This window comes from Pongo pygmaeus, chromosome 6 (assembly GCF_028885625.2).
Source record: "Pongo pygmaeus isolate AG05252 chromosome 6, NHGRI_mPonPyg2-v2.0_pri, whole genome shotgun sequence".
NCBI classification, from domain to species: Eukaryota; Metazoa; Chordata; class Mammalia; order Primates; family Hominidae; genus Pongo; species Pongo pygmaeus.
In genome coordinates, this window is record NC_072379.2 from 61,917,619 (window position 1) to 61,941,578 (window position 23,960).

At 41.3% G+C, this 23,960-nt stretch overlaps 1 protein-coding gene across 15 annotated transcripts in view; it reads left to right on the top strand.

The window, feature by feature from the left end:
• The window catches only part of OSBPL3 (oxysterol binding protein like 3), a 188,099-nt gene extending 164,451 nt beyond the window's left edge, over positions 1–23,648 (top strand). For all 15 annotated transcript variants that reach the window (XM_063667469.1, XM_054494372.2, XM_063667467.1 and 12 more), the window contains 7 exons: positions 2,430–2,493; positions 5,974–6,052; positions 7,457–7,601; positions 12,679–12,823; positions 15,725–15,851; positions 18,192–18,314; positions 22,336–23,648. In XM_063667469.1, coding sequence (XP_063523539.1) covers positions 2,430–2,493; positions 5,974–6,052; positions 7,457–7,601; positions 12,679–12,823; positions 15,725–15,851; positions 18,192–18,314; positions 22,336–22,432 — 780 coding nt within the window. In that variant the 3' untranslated portion in view covers positions 22,433–23,648. The remainder of the gene's footprint in view (positions 1–2,429; positions 2,494–5,973; positions 6,053–7,456; positions 7,602–12,678; positions 12,824–15,724; positions 15,852–18,191; positions 18,315–22,335) is intronic.
• Positions 23,649–23,960: the final 312 nt, after the last annotated feature.

A 23,960-nucleotide genomic window follows, 5' to 3' on the forward strand; every position in this document is an offset into this window, starting at 1 on the left:
TAAAGATGCCAAATTCTTCATCAAAGCTATAGTGCTCCTCTCCCACATTGCTACATTGTTTTTGTGGGATGAATATAATCTACTTCATAATAATCCACTTTAAAATATGTCTACATTATGGGGGAGAGGAACATTTCATAGCTTTCCTTCCATTCCATAGCGGGTCATGCCAGGTGGGGTGGAGAAGTGGAGAGTGGGGATTGTCTTGAGCTGATTAATGGTTATTATTATTATAGATAGTGTCTCACTATGTTGCCCAGGCTGGTCTTGAACTCCTGGATCCTGGGCTCAAGGGATCCTTCCGCCTCAGCCTCCCAAGTAGCTGGGATTACAGGGCTGTGTCACTGCACCTTGATTTTGTTTTATATGATCCCATGGTTTCAAAGCTAGCTCCATTGTTTTCATTGAGAGACAGCTAGTGAAGAAAAGGAGAAGAATGTAGCATTTTTTTATATAAGGTATCTCCAAGTGGTAGGATTTTTTTAAAAAAGATAACTGGATGTGGTGGCTCACACCTGTAATCCCAGCACTTTGGGAGGCTGAGGTGAGAAGATCACTTGAGGCCAGGAGTTCCAGACCAGTCTGGGCAACATAGCATGACCCCATCCCTACAAAAAGTGAAAAAATTAGCCGGGCATGGTGGCATACACCTTTAGTCCCAGCAACTTGAGAGGCTGAGACAGGAGGATCACTTGAGCCCTGGAGGTCGAGGCTGTAGTGGGCTGTGATTGTGCCACTGCACTCCAGCCTGGGTGGCAGAGTGAGACCCTGTCTCAAAAAAAGAAAAAAGACAACATCAAAGGAAATCAGAGAGTTACATTATGGGATTAGGTTTCTAAGTCAGTGCTTGAGGTGAAAATTGCCCTTGAAAATCCCACAGGCACAGAAGGGCTCACGTTCTTAGGAGGCACATGAGAACTAAGACAAACCAAAGGGCAGCAGATTTGAGTCTCCTGCTTTTGTATTGCAACTGGCATTTATGTTCATTGAGGAATCTGAAAGATACCTACATGATTTACATCTTTGTCTCTACCTTTCTTTGGCCCACACTGGTATGGCTGTAATCCCATGAGTCACATCTGGGTGTGGCGTGTGTGACCACATCCTCCCAGCCCTGCAGTCCTCCTGCTAGAGGCCTGGCATACAGAAGTAGTTTTCAAACCATGTTCCTCAGCTGAGGGTCCCAAGGAAGGTGAACAGCTGTGGATTTGTCACCCACTGCCCTCCCTTCCTCCCCACCTGTTTATCTCAAGCAAGGGCTCAGTATTCTGGGTTCTTGATAAGATGGGTTTGAAAACTGTACAGCTGCTTAAAACATTTTTTTTTCTTTTTTTTGCAAAGTTTGAAAACCAGTGAGGTAAACCAAAACTGCTGGGACTTACCTCTACCTCTTCCCTGACTATCGGTGTGGCTTGGGAAATGTTACTTAATCTTTCTGGTTTCAGTCTCTTCGTTTATAAGGTGCAGGCTTTGAGCTAGATACTCTCAATGTAAGACACCTCTGTTAAGAATCAGCTACATCAGAGAACTTTCTGGAAACACCCCTGGCAGCATTACTGTGGTTTCACCAGTGCTGAATTAGAATGACAGCATATACACCTCTCAACGTTCCCTGAGTGTGACTGAGATAATGAGGAAATGGAGGAGCCATTTTCTCTTCAGCTTCTTCATTACTGAATAAAATGAGTAATGACCCCTTGCCAAAAGGCAGTCTCTGCTCTAGGGGATTCTCTTTTCTGAAATGAGATTACTTATTTGCTCAAGATAGTTTTTATCTTGACCAAAAATAAATAAAATTTTCTTAACAGTTGACTAACATTTCCTCAACACTTGTGTGTTTACCTTTTTTTTTTTTAATAGAAACATCCTTTTTTAAAAAATTACCTTGCATCGGTCTTCTTGTAGGTGATTTGAAAAGAGGCTGGACTTTATGATGCAGAGTTTTCAAGAGTTAAATTGGCTGAGCCCGAGGAAGAGCATTTTGGGTTGCATTTAGAATACTTGTTATTTGATATCTTAATTAAAGCATCTGCCGCTACTTTCAGAACAGCTGATAGAGATGTTGACATTGGTAGCCAATGTCAGATTATATGTTATGGATGAGCAGTCCTCACATGTCCCCGTTTTTATTTTTATGTCTTTCAAAATGCGCCTCTATCCTCATCACTCGCCACCTGGCCGCCCTCCCACGGAGGCTTCTGGAGGCTTCCGTTCAAGGGCCTTCCCCTCACCCTTGACCAATCTGAGCGAGTGGGAGCTGACTGTATCAGGAGCGCCCTCTTGAGGACAGACTTGTTGAGGGAAACAAGTTTTTCCTTCAGTTCAGCACTGCACGCTGTGTTACATCTCAGTGCAGGGGAGAAAGAATGGATTTCATGAGACACAAAAGTTCATTCATTTTTTGTTTTTCTGTCCTTTGTTTCCATCAGGTCAGCCACCATCCACCTATCTCTGCGTGTCATGCTGAGTCTAGAAATTTTGTTTTCTGGCAAGGTAATGTGCTAATACATTTTACTTCCATCATATTGTGTAATATGTTATCTATTTATTTTATCCAAGAATTGCTGTCAATTCTTACTGAGATCAAGAGTGGTCCTTGGATTTGGGCCTGCTTGGAAGGATCTGCGCCACCTGTTCTTACCTCTCATCTCTCACTTAGTTTATCTCAGCCACCTCCATTTATTTCAGTAACTTTCTCTTATGTAAAAATCATTTGAAACGCCTCACATATTTCAAGAGACACTAAATATTTACAGTTGCTTATCAGAGTGTAGACAGCAGAGGGGTTTTCTGCTTTTGTCAAACTTAAATTTTATTTCTGAAATCGTGTTTTACATTGCTTACTTCTTTTCATTTTTGAGATGATTGTTCCTAAAATTTTGTTCAGTTTATATTTTGAGTTGGGGGTGGGTGGGTAAATCTTCTAAAGAATAAATTAGGCTATAGATATTTCCTAGGTGGATTAATTTTGTTAATCTCTCAATTTATTTAAAAAAAAGTGTACTGTAGAAGGAAAATGTAAGCATCATAGGTTTTTAGACAGTGAGCACATATACATTTTAAAAATATTTTTCTCTGCTACTAGTGATATCACATGTTGCCTTTACACACACATGCATACACACACATGCAGTCTATTAAACTTTAAAAGTACAAAACAGTATACCGTAACCCCCTTCTCCAGCCACTCAGTTTCTCTCTTTGGAGGCAATCAGTATTTCCAGTTTAAAGTGACAAGTACCATGGTTTTCTTTCTTCACCTTTGCTATTAAAGTTTAAAATTGAAACTGCTCTCTCACCAAAACCCTCTGGAAATACTCTCATAAGGTTCCTAGCCTCCTAATTGCTAAATCTCACTCATGCTATAAGCACCTCTTCTTTGTTTTTTCAAAAGTTGGATTTTTTTTTGAAATGGAGTCTCGGTCTGTTGCCAGGCTGGAGTGCAGTGGTGTGACCTCGGCTCACTGCAACCTCCGTCTCCCGTGTTCAAGTGATTCTCCTGTCTCAGCCTCCCGAGTAGCTGGGACTACAGGCATGTGCTAACATGCCCAGCTAATTTTTGTATTTTTAGTAGAGATGGGGTTTCACCATGTTGGCCAGGATGGTCTTGATCTCTTGACCTTGTGATCCGCCCGCCTCGGCCTCCCAAAATGGGATTACAGGCATGAGCCACCGCGCCCAGCCAAAAGTTGGATTTTTTTTTTTAATGCGAGGGGTCTTCTCAAAGTAGTTCTGTGTGCTCCTACGTTACATCCTTCCATTCTCAGCCCTTCCTGAGCATCCTTCTCCTAGGCCATCCTTCCCCATCAGCCTTTTCCTGAGCAATCCACCTATTTCCATGGGCCCAGGATTCCCAAATCTTGCTTTGTAACGCAGCCTGACATTTCTCTGCCTTTTATGTAGGTTGTGTAAGCCATTTCCGTTTGTTGTGATTGTAGTGTAGCTGGGCTTAAATCTGCCCTCATGATGTTTCTTTTCTGTTTGTCACATCTGTTCTTTGTTCTCCTTTTCCTCTTTCTCTGCCTTTTGGATTGAATAATTTCTATCATTCTCTTTCATCTCCCCTGTTAGCTTATTAGCTATTAGCTATACTTACCTGTTTTGTTTCTTGTTAAAGTTGTTACTTTAGGATTTATGTTATATATTTTTAATATCATCAAATATTATGCCAGTTTCATATAGTGAGATTTACAGAAGTATACTTCCATTTTCCCTTCCCAACCTCTCTACTGTTTTTGACATACATCTTCTGTATATCATAAACCATGTAGTACATTGTTAATACTTTTGCTTTAAACAGCCAACTATCTTTTTTTTCTCTTGGTAACAATTTTATGAACATATAACTTATATACCGTATCATTCATCCATGTAAAGTGTACAATTCAATGGTTTTTATTCACAGAATTGTGAATTTAATAAACTGCGCAGTTATCAGTGCATTTAATTTTAGAACATTTTCATCACTCCAAAAAGAATCCTCTTTAGCAAATATTACCCTCCCCCTCTGCCACCTGCCCCATTTCTCTCAACATTCCCCAGCCTATAAATGTGCCTGTTTGGGGCATTTTATATAAATAGGATTATACAATATGAGGCCCACTGTGCTCGATGGTCCCAGCCCCACCTCTCTCACCTGGACCCCAGCCAGGGCTCCCCACTGTCCCCCCTGCTCCCACCCTGATTTCCCTGTGGTGTGTAGATCCTCAGTGCAGCAGCCAGATGGGATCCTCTTGCTGTTCTTTTTCTATTCCCTGGCTTCTCTGTTGGTACCACCATTCATTGCAAGTTAGAGAAATCTGACATTGTTCATAAATTCTCTCTTTTTCAGTCTGTGTCTAACTTGTCACCTAGTTGTGCCTAGTTCTCCTTCTTTAGTATTTCTGGGCTCACTCACTTCCCCATATCTGTTGTCTTGGTTCCCTTCATCCCGTTTGTTATCCCCTGGGCAATTGCAGTAGCCTCTTAACTTGTCGCCTTGCTTCTCCTCTCTCCTACTCCTGTTCCATTCTCCATATGGCTTCCAATTGCCTTTGCAAGGTCCATGTCTAATCACATCAGTGGCCTGATTATTTCCACTCAGTGCACACAAACCAGACTCTTAGCCAGGCTTGGAGAGCCCATTGTTTTTCGTTTTCAGTTTTTTGTTTTTTTTTTTTTGGCAGAATCTCACTCCATCACCCAGGCTGGAGTGCAATGGCATGATCTTGGCTCACTGCAACCTCCACCTCTCGGGTTCCTGCCTCAGCCTCCCGAGCAGCTGGGACTACAGGCACCCACCACAACGCCCAGCTAATTTTTGTATTTTTAATAGAGAAGGGGTTTCGCCATGTTGGCCATGCTGGTCTCGAACTCCTGATCTCAAATGATCCACCCACCTCTGCCTCCCAAAGTGCCAGGATTACAGGCATGAGCCACTGCACCTGGTTTTGTTCTCAACCTTTCTACTCTTCTCTAGATAAGACAATCTGAGACCTATAGGACAGAACCACACTATGTGACTGTGTTTTCCTATACTTCTGTCCCCTCGGACAAGCTATTTATTTGGCCTTAAATTGCTTTTTCTCTGCCCAGTGAACTCCTGCTTATTCCTCAAAGCCCCATTTAGATGGCCCTTTCTGACAAGCCTCTTCTGATGCTTTCTCCAAGCATGTTCGTCACTCCTTCTTCTCAGGTTTCATTTTACCTTATAACACACTCAGTTATAGCCTGGGCCTTTCTGTGTGCTTACTACTTGTTTTCACTTCTCGCATTCATGGAAAGGACTTTATCTTATCATTTTAGTTTCCCTGATTCTGCTCCAAGGGCCCATGGGGTTGGTACTTATATTTTATGAAAAGTTATCCTATACAATAATTGACTTGATTGTGAAGAGATTGTACTATATAGCAATTGATCATTTATCTAGCCTAGGAACTATTTCATCTACCTAACTCTCCTGCTAAAAATGTAATATTTGGTATTTCATTTCAGATGTGAGATGGAAAAACAAATTCTGGGGCAAATCCATGGAAATTGTTCCAATTGGCACAACCCATGTGACTCTGCCAGCGTAAGTTCTTCTTCTGTGGTTAAGGAGCTTCATGGAATTTAGGGCCAAGATTTTGCTTTGGGGACAGGATGCCCACCCCCGCCCTCGGCAGTTGCATTGAGTGCGTGTTTTTTCTTTTAATCTGTCTGACAGTAGGTTTGAATGTTCCTCCGTTTGGCAATCTCACTTTTAAAAAATGTTTCTCTCTCAAATGGAAATGTCTCCTGGAGACCAAAGTTCCCTGAATAGATGCTTATTAAAACTCATTTCCACTTCCTAACAAGATTAAGAATGGTGGTTTTAGCTGGGCATGGTGGCTCACATCTGTAATCCCAGCACTTTGGGACGCCAAGGCGGGCAGATTGCTTAAGTCCAGGAGTTTGAGACCAGTATGGGCAACATGACAAGACCCTGTCTCTAGAAAAAATACAAAAAGTAGCCAGGCATAGTGGTGGCACGCACCTGTAGTCCCAGCTACTCAGGAGGCTGAGGTGGGAGGATCATTTGAGCCTGGGGAGGTTGAGGCTACAGTGAGCTGTGATTGTGCCACTGCACTCCAGCCTCGGTGAAGGGGTGAGACCCTGTCTCAATTAAAAAAAACAAATGTGTTTTTCCTTTATTGTGCTGCTTTGCTGTCAAAATCCCTTTTAAGAAAGGTATGGCCTTGATCTGATAGGGATGATTGATACTTATTTATAAAGCAAGATGCTTCTGAGCAGGGACTCTGAAACTGGACTGCCGAGATTCACCTGCTCACTCTAGTACTTACTATCAGCAAATCCCTGGGCAAGTTACTTCACCTTTCTCATCACTAGTTTCCCCATCTAGAAAAAGAATAATAAACCACCTACTTCCTAGGGCTACTGTGAAGATTAAACAGATAATATACATAAAACACCTAAAATAGTACTTAGCACATTGCATATGTTTTGTAAGTATCTGGTCTTATTATTAATACCATTTTCTTCATAATTATTGAATTCCATAAGTAATATCTGAATACTTTCTCATCATAAAGGATGCAGGCAATATATGTTTAGCAGATTGTATAAAACCTTCATCCTTTCCTCAAGCTTCCCTTTCCTAGTTCAGCAACATTAGACAAGCCCCTCTGGCTCTGAATTGCCTCCTCTGTCAAAGGAGGGAGTGGGCTGTTCCAAGAGACTACCAGCTTCTAGTGAAGCCTCTGGTAGCTTCCAGAGTGCAGAGTCTGAATGCTGTCATTCTCTGTGGCGTGCATGCCTCCTTGTAGAGTGGAAGCTCCTAGAACATCCAGTGTGGCATAGACACTTAGCCAGTGTTGCTTCTGTGAATAAAGGGATGAGTAATGCATTACATGACCTATTTTATAAAAGAGCAGAGTTCATTTGCATTTGCTGCTGGCTCTTCTAGAAATTGGTACTTCTACTTTTTCCTTCTTTTTAGTTTTGGGGATCATTTTGAGTGGAACAAAGTGACCTCTTGCATCCATAACATCTTAAGCGGGCAGAGGTGGATTGAGCACTATGGAGAGATTGTCATCAAGAACCTGCATGATGATTCCTGCTACTGCAAAGTGAATTTTATAAAGGTAACTCCAGTGACTCTCTGAGCTCTGACCCTGGAAGGGCTGTGGCAGAGCCAGGGCCCCAGAGCACAGGGCATTTGAGAGATTTTTCGCCTTCACCTTTATGCCAGCAGGCAAGCAATGCCTGAGCTCCTTGGTCCCAGCTGCACCTCTTTCACCTAGACCAGGGCAATGGCCCCTCCTGGCCTCTTACTCCTCTAAGGTCTGTCCTCCGTACAGCAGCCAGAGAGACCCTTTTAAAACATAAATCACCATGCTGCAGTATGTATGCACCTTGACAGCATTATGTTGAGTGAAATAAGTCAGCCCCAAAAGGACGAATATTACATGATTCCACTTCTGCGAGATCCCCAGAGGAATCCAGTTCACAGAGAAAGAAAGCAGAATGGTGGTCGCCCGGGGCTGCAGGAGGGAGGAAGGGGGAATTAGTGTTGAATGGGTATAGAACTTCAGTTTGGGAAGATGAAAAAGTTCTAGAAATAGATAGTGGTGATGGTTGCACAGCATTGTGAATGTATTTAATGCCAGTGAATTGACCCTTAGAAATAGTTAAAATGGTCAATGTTCCATTAGGTATGGTTTACCAGACTTTTTTTTTTTTTTTTAATGTCATGCTGTATCATTCCTTTGAGCAAAATCCCCCAACAGCTTCCATCTTTCTCAGAGTTGAAGCCTGCATCCTTATGGTGGCCTGCTGGGCCCTGCACAGGCTACACTCCCCATCTCCACCCTTTCACACACATACTTGCACACTTGCAGATACACACGTACACACACGCCACCTCATTCCTCTCCAACCTGAACTTCTCTTTTTCCCCACTGTCCTCTGGCCACACTGGCCTTCTTTCTCTTTCTTCATTTCCTTCTGCTTGGGCAGCTGTCCCCAGATCCTTCCATCACCAGCCCCATCCTGTCATTCGCTCCCTATCCTGTCCCATTTTCTTCAGAGTTCTTATCACGGTCTGAAGTCAGCCTGCTCATCGTTGCTGTGTGTGTTTATTTTCTGCTCTCCATACCCTCCTTATCATCCTTGACTCCAGAAAAGCAAAACCTAGTCTATCTTGCTCACTTCTGTAGCCCTGATTCCTGAAATGGTGTCTGGCACACATGAGAGACTCATAAACATTCAGAGAATAAATGGAAAAATTGGCCAGAGGCAAAAAGTATGGAATAGTCTCTCATTTTAACAGCCTTGCTGGCGGCCCTCCCTGCTTTCTCTCCCTCCTAAGATTCCTTCTTGCTCTTAAAAATTGTATGTAGTTAAAACAGCTTTAAAACATGACCCTCCTCAAGGAATATTTGCATTTAACAAAGATCGAAATAATAAGCAGAGAGATGAGGTTTTATTGTGGAACTTCATGCAATGCCTCTCTGCACCACCTGTAACCTATAGGGAATACTTAGGAAGAGGTGGATTGGGGTCTTTATTATAGCCTCAAACTGGGTTATAGACAGACATAAAGCCCATAATGACCGTACATGTGGGACAAAATAAAAGTGATCCTACCTTGAAAGCTTTGTCTAAGCTCTCTGCAAACAGAAACAAAAGGCAACCTGAAGCAGGGGTATGTTACCTGTGACCCAGGTGAAAGCCACATTGCTCTCAACATTTTCTCCAAGGAAACATGCTCCACTCCCGTATCTATCACCTACCTTGTTCTCATTCACTTACATGCAGAAAATAGGTTGTATAGTCATGAGAGATGAACACTGGGCATGTCTGGTGTTGAAAGAGACGCTGCAAGTGGATGCCACACTCGCCTGTGGAAGATGACAGTGTCCCTTGGTGGCTTCCAGCAAATTCTCAGCACTGGATTTGTTGGCAGATATCTCTAAGGGAAAATCTGACACCTGCTTCAGAATAAACTTAAGAGCCTGGGTGCCATGGCTCACACCTGTAATCCCAGCACTTTGGGAGGCTGAAGCAGGAGGCTCACTTGAGGCCTGAAATTTGAGACCAGCCTGGGCAACCTGACAAGACCCTATCTCTACAAAAAATTTAAAAATTAGCCAGACATGGTGGCATGCACCTGTAGTCCCAGCTGCTGGAGAGGCTGAGGCAGAAGGAGCACTTGAGCTCAGAAATTTGAGACTGCAGTGAGCTATGATTGCACCACTGCACTCTACTTTGGGGAACGGAGTAAGACCCTGTATCATCAAAAAATAAATAAATAAACTTAAGAGTCTCAATAGTCTTTTTTTTCTTTTTTCTTTTCCTTCATTCTTACAAGGCTGGAGAACTCAACTTTAAATTTCTAATTCAGCTCTGAGACACTTCCGTGCCCCACCATTTTTACCACAGCCTTGAAATGCAGAAGCTGAACTACCAGAATCTGACCTGAAAATGCCATTCAACATGATTAGTTTCCAAATATGGACTCTGTTTAAGCTGAAAATAGTACTAGGTTTTTTTGATTTATGGAGAAATGCCTTTGCCGTTCTTTCTTTCATAGAGATTTTTAGGGCAGCCAGGTAATTTGAAAAACAAAAACAAAAACAAAAACCAACTCTAGGGCGCTAGAGCTCCCTCTGCTGGCTGCAGTGTGGAACTGTATAAAATCCTCTGGGCTGGACTGGCGTGAGCTGAGCTGAACTGAGCAGAATAGAGTGCAAGGTTGCCTCGCAGACCAGGACCAATACATAGTGAGAATACCCACACTACTCGCTTGATGTATAGAAACTGAACCTTTTCTTTTCTTGTTCTTGTTCTTTTTTTTTTTTTTTTTTTTTTGAGATGGAGTCTCAATCTCACCCACTCTGAAGTGCAGTGGTGCAATCTCAGCTCACAGCAACCTCCGCCTCCCGGGTTCAAGTGATTCTCGTGCCTCAGCCTCCCAAGTAGCTGGGATTACAGGTGCCCACTACCACAGCCGGCTAATTTTTGTATTTTTAGTAGAGATGGGGGTTTCACCATGTTGAACAGGCTGGTCTCGAACTCCTGACCTCAAGTGATCCACCCACCTCGGCCTCCCAAAGTGCTGGGATTACAGGCATCAGGCACTGCACCCGGCCAAGAGCTGAGCCTTCTCTTACATTGTATGTAGCAAAGGTAAAAATACAAATGTATCTTACACAAATACTAGTTGAGTTACAAACTGTAGATAGTTAACCATTCATTTTTATTAAATAACTAAAGGTATGAGTTTTTTAAAGCCAAAATCCAAGCATAAAAACAGATACATAGACCAATGGAACAGCATAGAGAGCTCAGAAGTAAATCCATGCATTTATAATTAATTGGTTTTTGACAAAGGTGCCAAGAACTCACAATGGGGAAAGGACAGTCTCTTCAATAAATGGTGTTGGAAAACCTGGATATCCACATGCTGAAGAATGAAATTAGAACTTTATACTGTATGCAAAAATCAACTCAAAAGGACTAAAGACTTACAGCAAGACCTGAAACTGCAGAACTACTCAAACAAAAACATAAGGGGAAAAGCTTCATGACGTTGGTCAGGGCAGTTATTATTTTTGGATATGACCCCAAAAGCACAGACAACAAAAGCAAACATAGACAAATGGGATTATGTCAAACCAAACAGCAAAAGAAACAATCAATACAGTAAAGAAACAATCTATAGAATAGGAGAAAATATTTGTAAACTATACATCTGATAAGAGGTTAATATAAAAAATGAATAGAGAGCTCAATAGCAAGAAAACAATCTGATTTAAAAATGAACAAAGGACCTGAAGAGACGTTTCTCAAAAGAAGACATACAAGTGGCCAATAGATACATGAGGAAAAAATGATGAACATCAGTAATCATCAGGGAAATGCAAATTAAAACCACAATGAGATATCACCTCATATCTATTAGAATGGCTATTATCAAAAAGATGGAAAATAATGTGTTCAGGAGGATATGGAGAAGAGGAAACACACCATTCGTGGAAATGTAAATTAGCACAGCTATTATGGAAAACAGAATGGAAGTTCCTAAAAACAGCTAGAAATGGAATTACCATATGATCTGCCAATCCCACTACTGGGTGTATATCCATAGGAAATGAAATCAGTATGTGAAAGAGATACCTGCATCTCCATGTTCATTGCAGCACTATTCATAATGGCTAAGATAGGGAAACAGCCTAAGTGTCCAACAATGGATGAATGGATAAAGAAAATATGGTACATATAACACAATGGAATATTGTTCAGCCTTTAAAAAGAAGGAAACCTTGTCATTTGCGGCAACGTAGATGAACCTGGAGGATAAGTGAAATAAGCCAGACACAGACAGATGCTACATAATCTTACTTATATTTGGAATCTAAAAGAGTTGATCTCATAGAAGCAGAGGGTGAAATGATGGTTGACGTGGGTTTGCCAGGGGTGGAGGGGAGGATTGGGAAATGTTGGCCAAAGGATCCAAAATTTCAGACGGGAAGAATTAGTTCAAGAAATCTATTTATTGTATAACATGATGACTATAATTAATAACAATGTGTTGTATACTTGAAAATTGCTGAGTTTTTGTTTTCATTTTGTTTTGTTTTTTTTTGAGACGGAGCTTCACTCTTGTTGCCTAGGCTGGAGTGCAATGGTGCGATCTTGGCTTACCACATCCTCCGCCTCCCGGGTTCAAGCGATTCTCCTGCCTCAGCCTCCTGAGTAGCTGGGACTACAGGCATGCGCTACCACACCCGGCTAATTTTGTATTTTTAGTAGAGATGGAGTTTCTCCATGTTGGTCAGGCTGCTCTTGAACTCCCGACCTTAGGTGATCTGCCCGCCTCGGCCTTCAAAGTGCTGGGATTACAGGCGTGAGCCACTGTGCCCGGCCACTGAGAGAGTTAAGTGTTATCATAAGTAAGTCTGTAAGGTAATGCATATGTTAATCAGCTTGATTTAGCCATTCCACAATGTATACATGTTTCAAGACACTATGTTGTACATGATAAATATATAAATTTTTTATTTGTCAGTTAAAAAAACAGAACCCAGAACTAGCAAACTAATATGCAGTATGGAGCCACTCTTACAGTCCTTTCTCTAGCTTTTCCTTTTTTCTTTCCTTAATATCTGTAATAAGCTGATGCTAAAGGACTAAGTCAACAACTCATTTGAATCCTAGGCAAAATACTGGAGCACTAATGCCCATGAGATTGAAGGCACAGTGTTTGACAAGAGTGGAAAAGCGGTTCATCGGCTGTTTGGGAAATGGCATGAAAGCATCTACTGTGGCGGCTCTTCCTCTTCTGCTTGTGTGTGGAGAGCAAGTGAGTGTCTGGGTTTGTGGACCCCAGGCTGTGAGTGGGTGGATGGGTGGGCATGGCAAAAGAAGCCACAGAGGACAGGAGCAGTGTCTGTTCAGCATCTCCAGCCTCTTCTGCTTTGAACTAGGTTAGAGGTATTGGCCCTCTTTCCTTCATCCCGTCTTCACCTCCCCGTCATGCTTACTTATAGCAACACCTCTGCTGGGCTGCTGGGTCCCGGGTTCTTAACCCCAGAACAAGCATTGCTAATCCATGGGCATTCTCTGAGGGAATCTGGCAGTCCACATGCATAACTCTACTGGGTACTATAAAAGAGTATCAGTGAAATGCAAGAAGTCGTTCTACAGCAAGGACAAAGAGGAAAGTGTTCCTGGAAAAGCAGTGACCCAGGAGACCTACAAAAGTTAACTATCCCCAGGCTGACCTAACCCCAAAAGCCATCCTCATCACTCCTGTGATTGCAGAAGGGTGCTGAGCTCTTGGAGCAGATATGGGCAGAAGAGCTAGGGAACCCCAGCTTTCATCAGCATGTCCCCACCACACTTTAACATCTTATTCCATCTCCTAAGTCCGAAAATTATGTTGTTTCCAAGTCACAGCCATATTGTAAACCATTGTTCTGAGATATAACTGTTAGGATGCTTTAGGCTGGTAAAAAACCAAACAGAAAACCATTTGACTGGTGGCTTAAACCGTTAGGCTATGTGCTATTACACAACAGTAAGTGAGGTGGTGGGTGGCTCCAGGGTTGTTACATAGGCAATTTACCTGTGTCAAGGACACACAGATCAGTGAGGATACATTCTGCTACTCCCAGTGTGCCGTGGTGTTTCCCCTAATGAACGCAAAATGGTTGTTACCATTCAGTGTCATACCCCTGCATGACAGCATACCAAGCATGTAATGAGAGGACAAAAGAGCTTTCCTCTCTCGTGCCTCTCTTTCCTCAGGAACATTTCCTAAGATCCCCCAGCAAATGGGACTTTATATCACGTCAGCCTGCAGTGGGTTCAGACCCATCCATGAACCAGTCATGGGCAACAGAGTAGGCAAGAGAGATTTAGATGTCTTGGATTAATCTCCAGTAAGGGCACAATGCCATTTGAACAGAATCAGTATTCTGTTAGCAAACAAGAAAGAGAAAGGATGGTCAAGTAGGCAGCCAGCAGTGGCCCTTTCAATAGGCAGCTGCCACATCTCCCACTGTTGCAGAGGTTGCCGTGAAGTTAGAATGAATTGGCACCAGTGGAAGCCTTCCTAGCTTCAGAGGCAGGCATGAGATTTTGCAAATGGCACAGTCTGTCTCCTTTGCTTAAAGTGTGCATCACAGATGAGAACTACCATCCTGTCTCAGTGTTAAAGTACCACCTTGATAAAGCAACACTGTTTAAATTTTTGTTACTGTCATTATTCCTTGACTTTATGTCTCTCTAATGGCAGTGAGCATCCCTGGCCCATCTTTAAGAAAAGCACTGTCTTCACTCCCTGGTTACTGGGGAGCTGACCAAGACACCATAGGAAACTTTGCTACTATTTTTATGCTTCGGATACACAGAGAATTAGACTAGTTACAAGGAGGACTTACGAAGATTCAAAAAATGGGTCCCGGTGGGGCATGGTGGCTTACGCCTGTAATCCCAGCACTTTGGGAAGCCAAGGCAGGCAGATTGTTTAAGGTCAGGAGTTCAAGACTGCTCTGGACAACATGGCAAAATCTCACCTCTACTAAAAATACAAAGATTAGCCAGGCATGGTGGTGTGCATCTACTGTAGTCCCAGCTACTCAGGAGGGTGAGGCATGAGAATCACTTAAACCCTGGAAGTAGAGGTTGTAGTGAGCTGAGATCGTGTCACTGTACTCCAGCCTGGGTGGACAGAGTGAGACCCTTTCATTAAAAAAAAAAGCGAGGGGTTTCTGCAGAACAGTTATTGGCAAGCATTTCTCTTGTTACGTGTGAAGAGCTTAGGCTATAAGTAGATCTTAGTAGTCTACATTGGATTTATACAATATATAAATTTGGGTATGTTTAGCTTAAAAAGCTGGAATTCCAGTTAGGGCAATGCACCTAATGTTTTAAAGATGTAAGACTGAGGGGAGGCAAGAATTGGTAAAAAGGGCAGGAATGGAAGAAAAGAATAACATTTATTAACCACCTGCTGTGTGTTCAACACTGTTATAGGTACTAAACAGAGTTTCAGGAGAATTTGACATCACTTAAATCAAAAACAGATTCTCTAGAGTGAGAATCAGGAAAAATGGACCCAGAGCTGATATTAGTATGTTTATTTATTGTTATTATTATTATTATTTTTGAGATGGAGTTTCGCTCTTGTCGCCCAGGCTGGAATGCAGTGGCGGGATCTTGGCTCACTGCAACCTCCACCTCCCAGGTTCAAGTCATTCTCCTGCCTCAGCCTCCCAAGTAGCTGGAATTACAGGTGCCCGCAACCATGCCTGGCTAAGTTTTGTATTTTTAGTAGAGACGGTGTTTCGCCATGTTGGCCAGGCTGGTCTCAAACTCCTGACCTCAGGTGATCCGCCTGCCTCGGCCTCCCAAAGTGCTGGGATTACAGGCGTGAGCCACCACGCCCAGCCGAGCATGTTTATTTTAAAATCAAATTATTTTCATAGCTTAAGCACTACAGAAACTTCACAGCATTGTATAAATTTGCTTTCTGACCACACATAGGAGGCCACATCCCTGTAGGCAGAAGAAAAATTATAGAGAAGAAAATTTATAGAGAAATGTTCAGTGCCTGTTCATTAGTCAGAATATTTTAACAGAAATGGAAGGGAGCTGAGAGAGAAAAATTGTAGCTAGGCTGAGATGAAAAAGGTGAAGGAATTAAAATGTAACATAAGTGACATGCAAGTTTGGGGTGAATGATTTATTTTCTTCTTAGATCCTATGCCGAAAGGCTATGAGCAATACTATAGCTTCACACAGTTTGCACTGGAATTAAATGAAATGGATCCATCATCAAAGTCTTTATTGCCACCTACTGACACTCGATTTAGGCCAGACCAGAGGTAAGGATTTTTTAAAGATTTTTCTCTCCAGAAATGTAAAACCCTTTACAAAAAGTCTTATTAACAATCCTTAGGCCACCAGAGGCACCTGAGAAAGGTGGAAAATGTCATCAGGAATTGAGAGGTGGGGACGCTTTAAACAATTGTATCACGGAGGAGATGGGGCCCAACTAGGATCCATGTGTGGCATGGCCTTTACTATCCGTAAAGCCCCATTTGCATTGAAATGCCAAAAAAGGTGTTTATTTTGAAGAGTTTTACTGCATGCAGTAATAAAGAACTTAGTGTAAAGTAAGTAAGTAAAAACATCCAGCTCCCCAAGCCCTCAAATTTAAATGATTTTGGTGCACTGAGATCTAACTGCTGATTCTAGGTTGCTGCTCACAAGGTGTGTGATATATGGTAGGTCTTTTCATCTTTCCCGGCCTCAGTTTCCTACTCTGTAAAATGGAAATAATAATGTCTCCCCTAAGGCCTTTCTAATTAAGACTCAAAATCTAGAAGCCCAAGGAAAGAAAAAATTGTTACATTTGGCTTTATTAAAGACAAACAACACTTTGGGAGGCCAAAGTGGGCGGATCACTTGAAGTCAGGAGTTCAAGACCAGCCTGGCCAATATGGCGAAACCCCGTCTGTACTAAAAATACAAAAATTAGCCAGGCATGGTGGCACATGCCCGTAGTCCCAACTACTTGGGAGGCTGAGGCATGAGAATTGCTTGAACCCAAGAGGAGGAGGTTGCAGTGAGCCGAGACCACACCATTGCTCTCCAGCCTGAGTGTCTCAGTGAGAACCCACCCCCCGACAAAACAAACAAACATAAGCCCTTCTTTATGGCAAAATAAATAAAACTATATAAGGTCAAAAGATAAATGACAAACGGAGAAGTCCATATTTGCAACTCATATCATGAATTGCCTCTAGAAATCTAGTAATAGATCAACCCATTAGAAAAAATGGACATAGGGAGGTAAATTCATTTTGCAGGGATTGAACACTGTTGTTAGCAAGTGCCTAAAAAAGATGTGAAACAGTTTACATATGTCAGCGTAACAGTTGGTCCCAAAGGGGCCCTTTCCCCTAATTTATTTTAAAGACAGCCATACACAGAATGCTTCAAGCTATCTTGCTATGCACATTATGCTTGTACTGTTTCGTGCAGTTTGTCTACTTTTTTAGGGAAGTATTTTTTGTATAAAATCTGTTACAATTGTGTTTCTTAAATCAAGCCTAAGAATGGAGTTAATTGGAAATATACAGTATATATTAATAATGTATGTGGTGTTTAAAGAATGGTAAACATTGTTAATTTCTGTGATGAACATTTTCAATTAAATTTATCTTAAGTTTGTGTTAAAAAAAAAAAAAAAAGAAAAAATGGACATAGGAAAATGAACAGTCCACAAACTAGGAAATGCAGATATCCCTTAAACATGTGAAAAGATGTTCAGCCTTAATCATAATAAGAAAACTGCAAATTTAAAAATCATGTCGACATCCCAATTTTTAACCTATCCGATTGGCAAAAATTCAGAAGTTTTATACACTTTGAGGTTATGGGAGAAAAGGGCACTCTCAGCATTGCTGATGGGAATATAAATTGGGTATAATCCCCATAAAAGGCAGTTCAGTAATATATAAATTACACACTCACCCTTTCACCCAGCAATTTCACTTCTAGAAATTTCTTCTACAGATTTTTCCTACTTACTCACGTAAAATGATGGATATACAAGGTCGTTTATTGCGGCATTGTCACATTAAAATGATTCAAATGATTCAAATGTCTATCCATAGGAAATTGTCTAAATTCATATACATCCACACAACTGGATATTATGTGGCTATTAAAAAATGTCTATATACATCCATGGAAAGATCTGTAAGATATATTGTTAAATAAAAAGTAAACCAAAACCAAAAATCAAGGGATACATAGCATGCTACCATTTATATTTTTTAAACGGAGGGAGGGATAAGAATATGTATTAATATTTGTTTATATACACATGAAGAATCTCTAGAAGGATGCAGAGGAAACTAATAAAGTGGGTTTTCTAGGGTGGAAGGGTGAAGGTGGCTGGAATTACAAGGAAGAAAAGAAGACATTGCCCCAAATTCTTTTTTGTAGATATAATTTTTGAATTATGTAAATATCACCAATTCAGAAAAATATCTTCTCTGACTACTTCAAGATATGGATTAAAGGGTTGGGGCGGGGTCTTACGTATAGGAGAGGATTTTGAATATCCAGTCGTGGACACATGCAAGTTGAGTAGTAATGATTGTTTTGTTTTCTTGAATTCATATCCTTTCATTTTTTTTTCCTCAATGCCTCAGGTTTCTAGAAGAAGGGAACTTAGAAGAAGCTGAAATACAAAAGCAGAGGATTGAACAACTACAGCGAGAAAGGCGGCGGGTCTTAGAAGAAAATCATGTGGAGCACCAGCCTCGGTTTTTCAGGTTCGTGCCTGGATTGAGTAGGTTTTTGGTTGATAGGTGGTGCCAGCACGTTATGCTTCTGGTTCGCAGAAAGTGAACAGTACTGTCCCCAGATAAGAGCATTCTCCAGGCTTTTCCTGCTTCCACGTGGGGGGACTGCTCCTCTGTGCCAGGCCCTGTCCCCCGCACTTACCTTCAGGCTCTCCCTCTTGCTGACTTCAGACAGGACTAGGGCCTGCGTTTTTGCATTCCTTGAGCTTTTCCAGTGCCCTCAACCAGTGAGTTTGCAGAGGAGGTCCTCAGTCAGGGAGCCTGCCAGAACTGGGTCCCAGCGCCAGGCCAGCTTATTAAATTCACAGCTAAGGTTGGTCACCCCCATAGGCACGTTTTACACCATGACAGAGATCATTCACGATCACTCCACAGTTAAGCAGTATGGAAATTCCAAGCAGTCTGTTTCTTGCATTGTGGAAGTTCCAGTACACTTGGGCTTTCATTTCCTGTTATCTTAAAATAACTTGCCAAGAAGGTCTTGTTAAAATAGATTTAATTTTTTTTTTTTTTTCCTGATACAGAGTCTCGCTCTGTCACCCAGGCTGGAGTGCAGTGGCACCATCCTGACTCACTGCAGCCTCCACCTCCTGGGTTCAAGCGATTCTCCTGCCTCAGCCTCCTAAGTAGCTGGGACTACAGGCGCGTGCCACCATGCCCGGCTAATTTTTGTATTTTTAGTAGAGACGGGGTTTCACCTTGTTGGCCAGGATGGTCTCGATCTCCTGACCTCATGATCCACCTGCCTCAGCCTCCCAAAGTACAGGTAAGAGCCACCGTGCCCAGCCAATAGATACAAATTTTTAAAGGAGGTATGAGAGATCTTCAACCCTTCACCTCCCCATCTCCTCCTATAACTGAGTAGAAGAGAAAGCTCAAGGCAGGTAGGGGATCTGTTGAAGGACTCGGTATAATACCCTGGAATGGGGCCTGACTCTCCTCACTACCAGGCCAGGGCCTATATGATTTTAGTTTTTCTGTTTTCTTTTTTTAAAACACTTAAATAGGTGTATGTGAAAAAGCAGCAAGTTCCTGCTCTACTCCATCTGCCCAAGTCCCTCCAGGGCCACCAGTGTCTTTTCATTGTTTTGGGATGTTTTTTGTTTGTGTTTTTGTTTGTTTTTAGTGGACAACAGAAGTACTTTTAGGAGGATTTTGTTATTAATAACAGCAGCAGTAATAAAATCTGTATTCCAAAATGTCAAAATAGTAACAAATAAGGTTTTGTCTTGAAGAATATGATGCTCTTTTCCCTAAAGTTGATGTAGATTCTACTAGATCCCTTCTGATCATTTCCACAAATTCAAGATATTAGTGATGGAAAATCAACTGGCCAAAATTTCATCCTGAAATATTCAAGCTTCATTTAAACATTTAAAGAATGAGATGGAAATGTTACATTCCTTTTTGAAAAAGGCAAGTAATAGAAAAATGGATAGATTAACAGACTGATCAGTTGATTTACTGATCAGTTAATAGATAAACACATTACACCCTTAAGTAGGTTGGTTCTTTTTCTTCCATACATTGTCTATTTTCATTTTTTAAAAAAAGAAAAATCTACAATTATGAAGATGTTCATTACAGTACTTTTTAGGATCATTAAAAATGGTAGGTAACCAAACTGTCTCAAGGACTAGTTAAGGAGATTCACCAACTCGGTCCAACATGAGGCATTAAGGATGACCTTACAAAGCCTGCAGAGCTCTGCTGGAAACACATTACCATATAAATGCAAGATACAGAATGTGATTATGCTGTCATTACAATCAGGAAGGAATTATGTCTGGAATGAAAAAGGACGGAAAGCTGCTTCAGCTGCGGCGGCCATTGCTCTTTAGTATTAGATGGGGAAATTTTTTTCAATTGGAGAAAGAGCGAGAGTTGTTCAGCAGTAGCAGTCCTCCATGGGACTGTTCAAATTAGAAACCTGGCAAAGAGATTTTGGAGAAGAACATGGGGACTTGGATGTTGTCATTAACACTTACTGAGGAACAACAACAAAATCACTGAAAATTCCAAGTAGAAGCTGGAGCTCAGACCAAATTGAGCCTCTTTGTTTTAAAATAGTGAACTGTCTGATACACAGATTGACTCATTTTTAAACACATAGTGTTACTGGAATAGGGAAACAAGTGTGATAAAAATCTACATTCCTGAGAGTGTGGGAAAACAGGCGCACTCTACTTTTGCTTCTAAACCATATGGTAATATCAGTCAGAATCACAAATGCACATACTCTTTGACCCAGCCATGCTAATTACAGGAATTGTTAATGTAACTATACTTACACACATACAAAATAACATGCTGAGCTAGAGTTTGGAAATAACCTAAGTGCCCATCAGTGGGGTACCTGTTAGGTAAATTGTGATCCATCCATACAATGGAATATCATACAACTGTATAAAAAGAAAATGTGGAATCCCTTATTGCTGGAGTCACCAAACTTTTCCTATAAAGAGCAAATGATAAATATTGTTGGTTTTGCAGGCCATCAGGTTCAGTTCATTCAGCAGCTATTATGCAGCCCTGCTGTTCAGCATTGAAAGCAGCCATAAACAGTATTTAAACAGATGGACATGGCCATGTTCCAATAAAACAGTATTTCAGAGATATGCAGAAGGCTGGATTCGACCCTTGGGCCATAGTTTGCTGACCCTTGCCTTACTGTACTGATTGGAAATGATCTCCAATATATTTCATTATGTCAAAGCTGAAAGGGTAGAACAGTGTCTGGTGCAACATTATGTCAAAATGAGAGGGACTAGAGTGTGTGTTCTCACACACACACACACACACACACACACACACGGAATTTCCCTGAAAGAATGAAGCTGATAACATCACTACCTCTGAGGAGAAGAGTCAGGAGGCTGGCAGAGAGGGGGAAGATAAAGACTTGAAGCTGTATATACCCTTTTGCACCCTTTGAATTTGGTCTGTGTCACATATTCTCTATTCAAAGAATAGAAAATCAGGACTAATCTCTCCAGACTCTTATGGCTTCCAATTACTTTTTTTTTTTTTTTTTTTTGAGAAGGAGTCTTGCTCTGTCTTCCAGGCTGGAGTGCAGTGCCGTGATCCTAGCTCTCTGCAACCTCCGCCTTCCAGTTTCAAGCGATTCTCCTGCCTCGGCCTCTTGAGTAGCTGGGATTACAGGTGCCCGCCACCATGCCCGGCTAATTTTTGTATATTTAGTAGGCACGGGGTTTTGCCATGTTGGCTAAGCTGGTCTTGAACTCCTGACCTCATGATGTGCCCACTTTGGCCTCCCAAAGTACCGAGATTACAGGCGTGAGCCACCACACTCGGCCTCCTTAAAAAAAAAAAAAAAAAAAGTTAACCACTTCCTATGCACAACCTGGTTGATGTGTAGCTTTTGTGCAGTCATTCCCAAGGTGCTGACAGTCATGCAAGTTATGTTTTGTATATGACAGACTCTCCCCACATCCTCCTTCTCTCAGAAGCACCACTTTTCATAGCCTCTAAGTTTGAGAAGTTAAAGTTGAGTAACAAAATGGGCCGGCGTGGTGGCTCATGCCTGTAATCCCAGCACTTTGGGAGTCCGAGGCGGGTGGATCACCTGAGGTCAGGAGTTCTAGACCAGCCTAGCCAACATGGTGAAACCCCGTCTCTACTAAAAATACAAAAATTAGTCGGGCATGGTTGCACATGGCTGTAGTCCCAGCTACTCAGGAGGCTGAGGCAGGAGAATCGATTGAACCTGGGAAGCAGAGGTTGCAGTGAGCCAAGATCATGCCACTACACTCCAGCCTGGATGACAGAGCGAGACTCCATCTCAAAAAAAAAAAAAGTAACAAAATTATTTCCGGATATCTAATTCCCAGAATTCCCGGTCCCAACACTCTGGGACGCTGAATGCGTGCGGGAATGAGGATGGGGAAAACAGGGAGGTTAGGAAGGAAAGAGACTTGAGAATATGATGCTGGTTTCAAGAGTCTGCAAGAAATTGTTTCTTCTTTCACAGGAAATCCGACGATGACTCTTGGGTGAGCAACGGCACCTATTTGGAACTTAGAAAAGATCTTGGTTTTTCCAAACTGGACCATCCTGTCTTATGGTGAAAAAGTAAAGAAAGATAACGTTAATGTATTTCTCCTGTGCTTGCCTTCTGAAGCAGCACAAACCTGTGTTTATATATTTAAAAGATACTCTAGGATGATCACTTGTGCTTAGCTTTTAGCATTGTAACTCTTTAAGTCTATATTTTCCTCAGTGCGTTTCTTTACAATTTCAAATGTTACCCTGATTGTTTATATGAATGTAGAACACCTTGACATTTCTTTTTATATATAAACTATTTAATAAAAATGAAAGATTGAATGTTCATGTGTGGGTTAAAAAAAGAAGCTTTAACACTGATTTTCCAAAGGTTAGGGAAGATTCCAATTAAATTTATGCCTTATAAAATTACGTTGTAGAAAAAAAATCAACCTCTCCCAGGTGCATTAAGAAATAAGAATTCCCAGGGTTACTCACCCATGCGTAAGCTACCCAAGTTTAATTTGGTAGCTGAGATATCTTTTTGCCTCAGACAGCTCTTGAATTGCTCATACAGAACAATTCTGCTGGTGCTGGAGTCTGAAGAATATTTTCATTTGCATTTTAGTGGTTAGGGAGAGGATATAAGATTAATGGAATGTATATTTTTATATAAGACGAATACGGCACCTTCTTGAAAAGGAAGTATTTGAACTTGTTCCTCCCTATAGTTCTGTTGCCTTATATGCAAAATTGTACCCTCTTGCTCAGAGAAATTATTAATAAGAGAAAAGAATTCCAATTAATTAAATATCACAATAGCATCCCAGAGAGACTAAGGAAATTTCTCCTTAGTGAGAGCTGAGTCCTTGAGAAGTTAAGAGACTGTTTCCTGCTTCCCACCCCACCCCTAGTTTTTTGTCCCTCTATTTGATCACCTCCCTGTTGAGTATGGAATGTCCCAGTTTAATATAAAACATACAGTTTATTCCACATAGCAGTTTGACTTTGTAAAAGTTTAGCAAAATAACTGATTGTTTTGGATAACTCAACATGTTTTTCTTAAATGCTGTTTTAGTATTTTCTACCTCTGAATAAGCACCATATTTTAGATCTTGTATAAAAAGTTGCCATCTGCCTTATAGACAAATGTAGAGAATTGATGTTCTTGCTTTGTGTTGTGTTCTGGTAAAGCTTTAAGTAAGTGTCTTACCCTTTTCCTATACTTTCTTGTTATCCATATCATTCTTTTGTGAGTTTTGCAGCAGTCTTGAATAATACAGATTATAACTACTGAAAGGGGAACCTTTGTCTTTTTAAATGTGTTATTTCACATTACAATGATATGTGTAGTAGTTGAATTGTGTTATCAAAGCATTTCCAACTTCTGTCCAGATGACATTAAAACCAAAGCCTAATTGTTAAGCCTTTTATTCTAAAGTCCATAGCAATCCTATGGAATATCAAGTATAATGATGTAGTAAAAAGATTTCTCCAGAAAACACTTTTAGATACTTAAAGAAATTCAGAGCATATCAAATGTTATGAATGAAGAGTAAAATAATTACAGGAAAAGAATGCATGATTTTTCATTGTCACACCAAATAACCA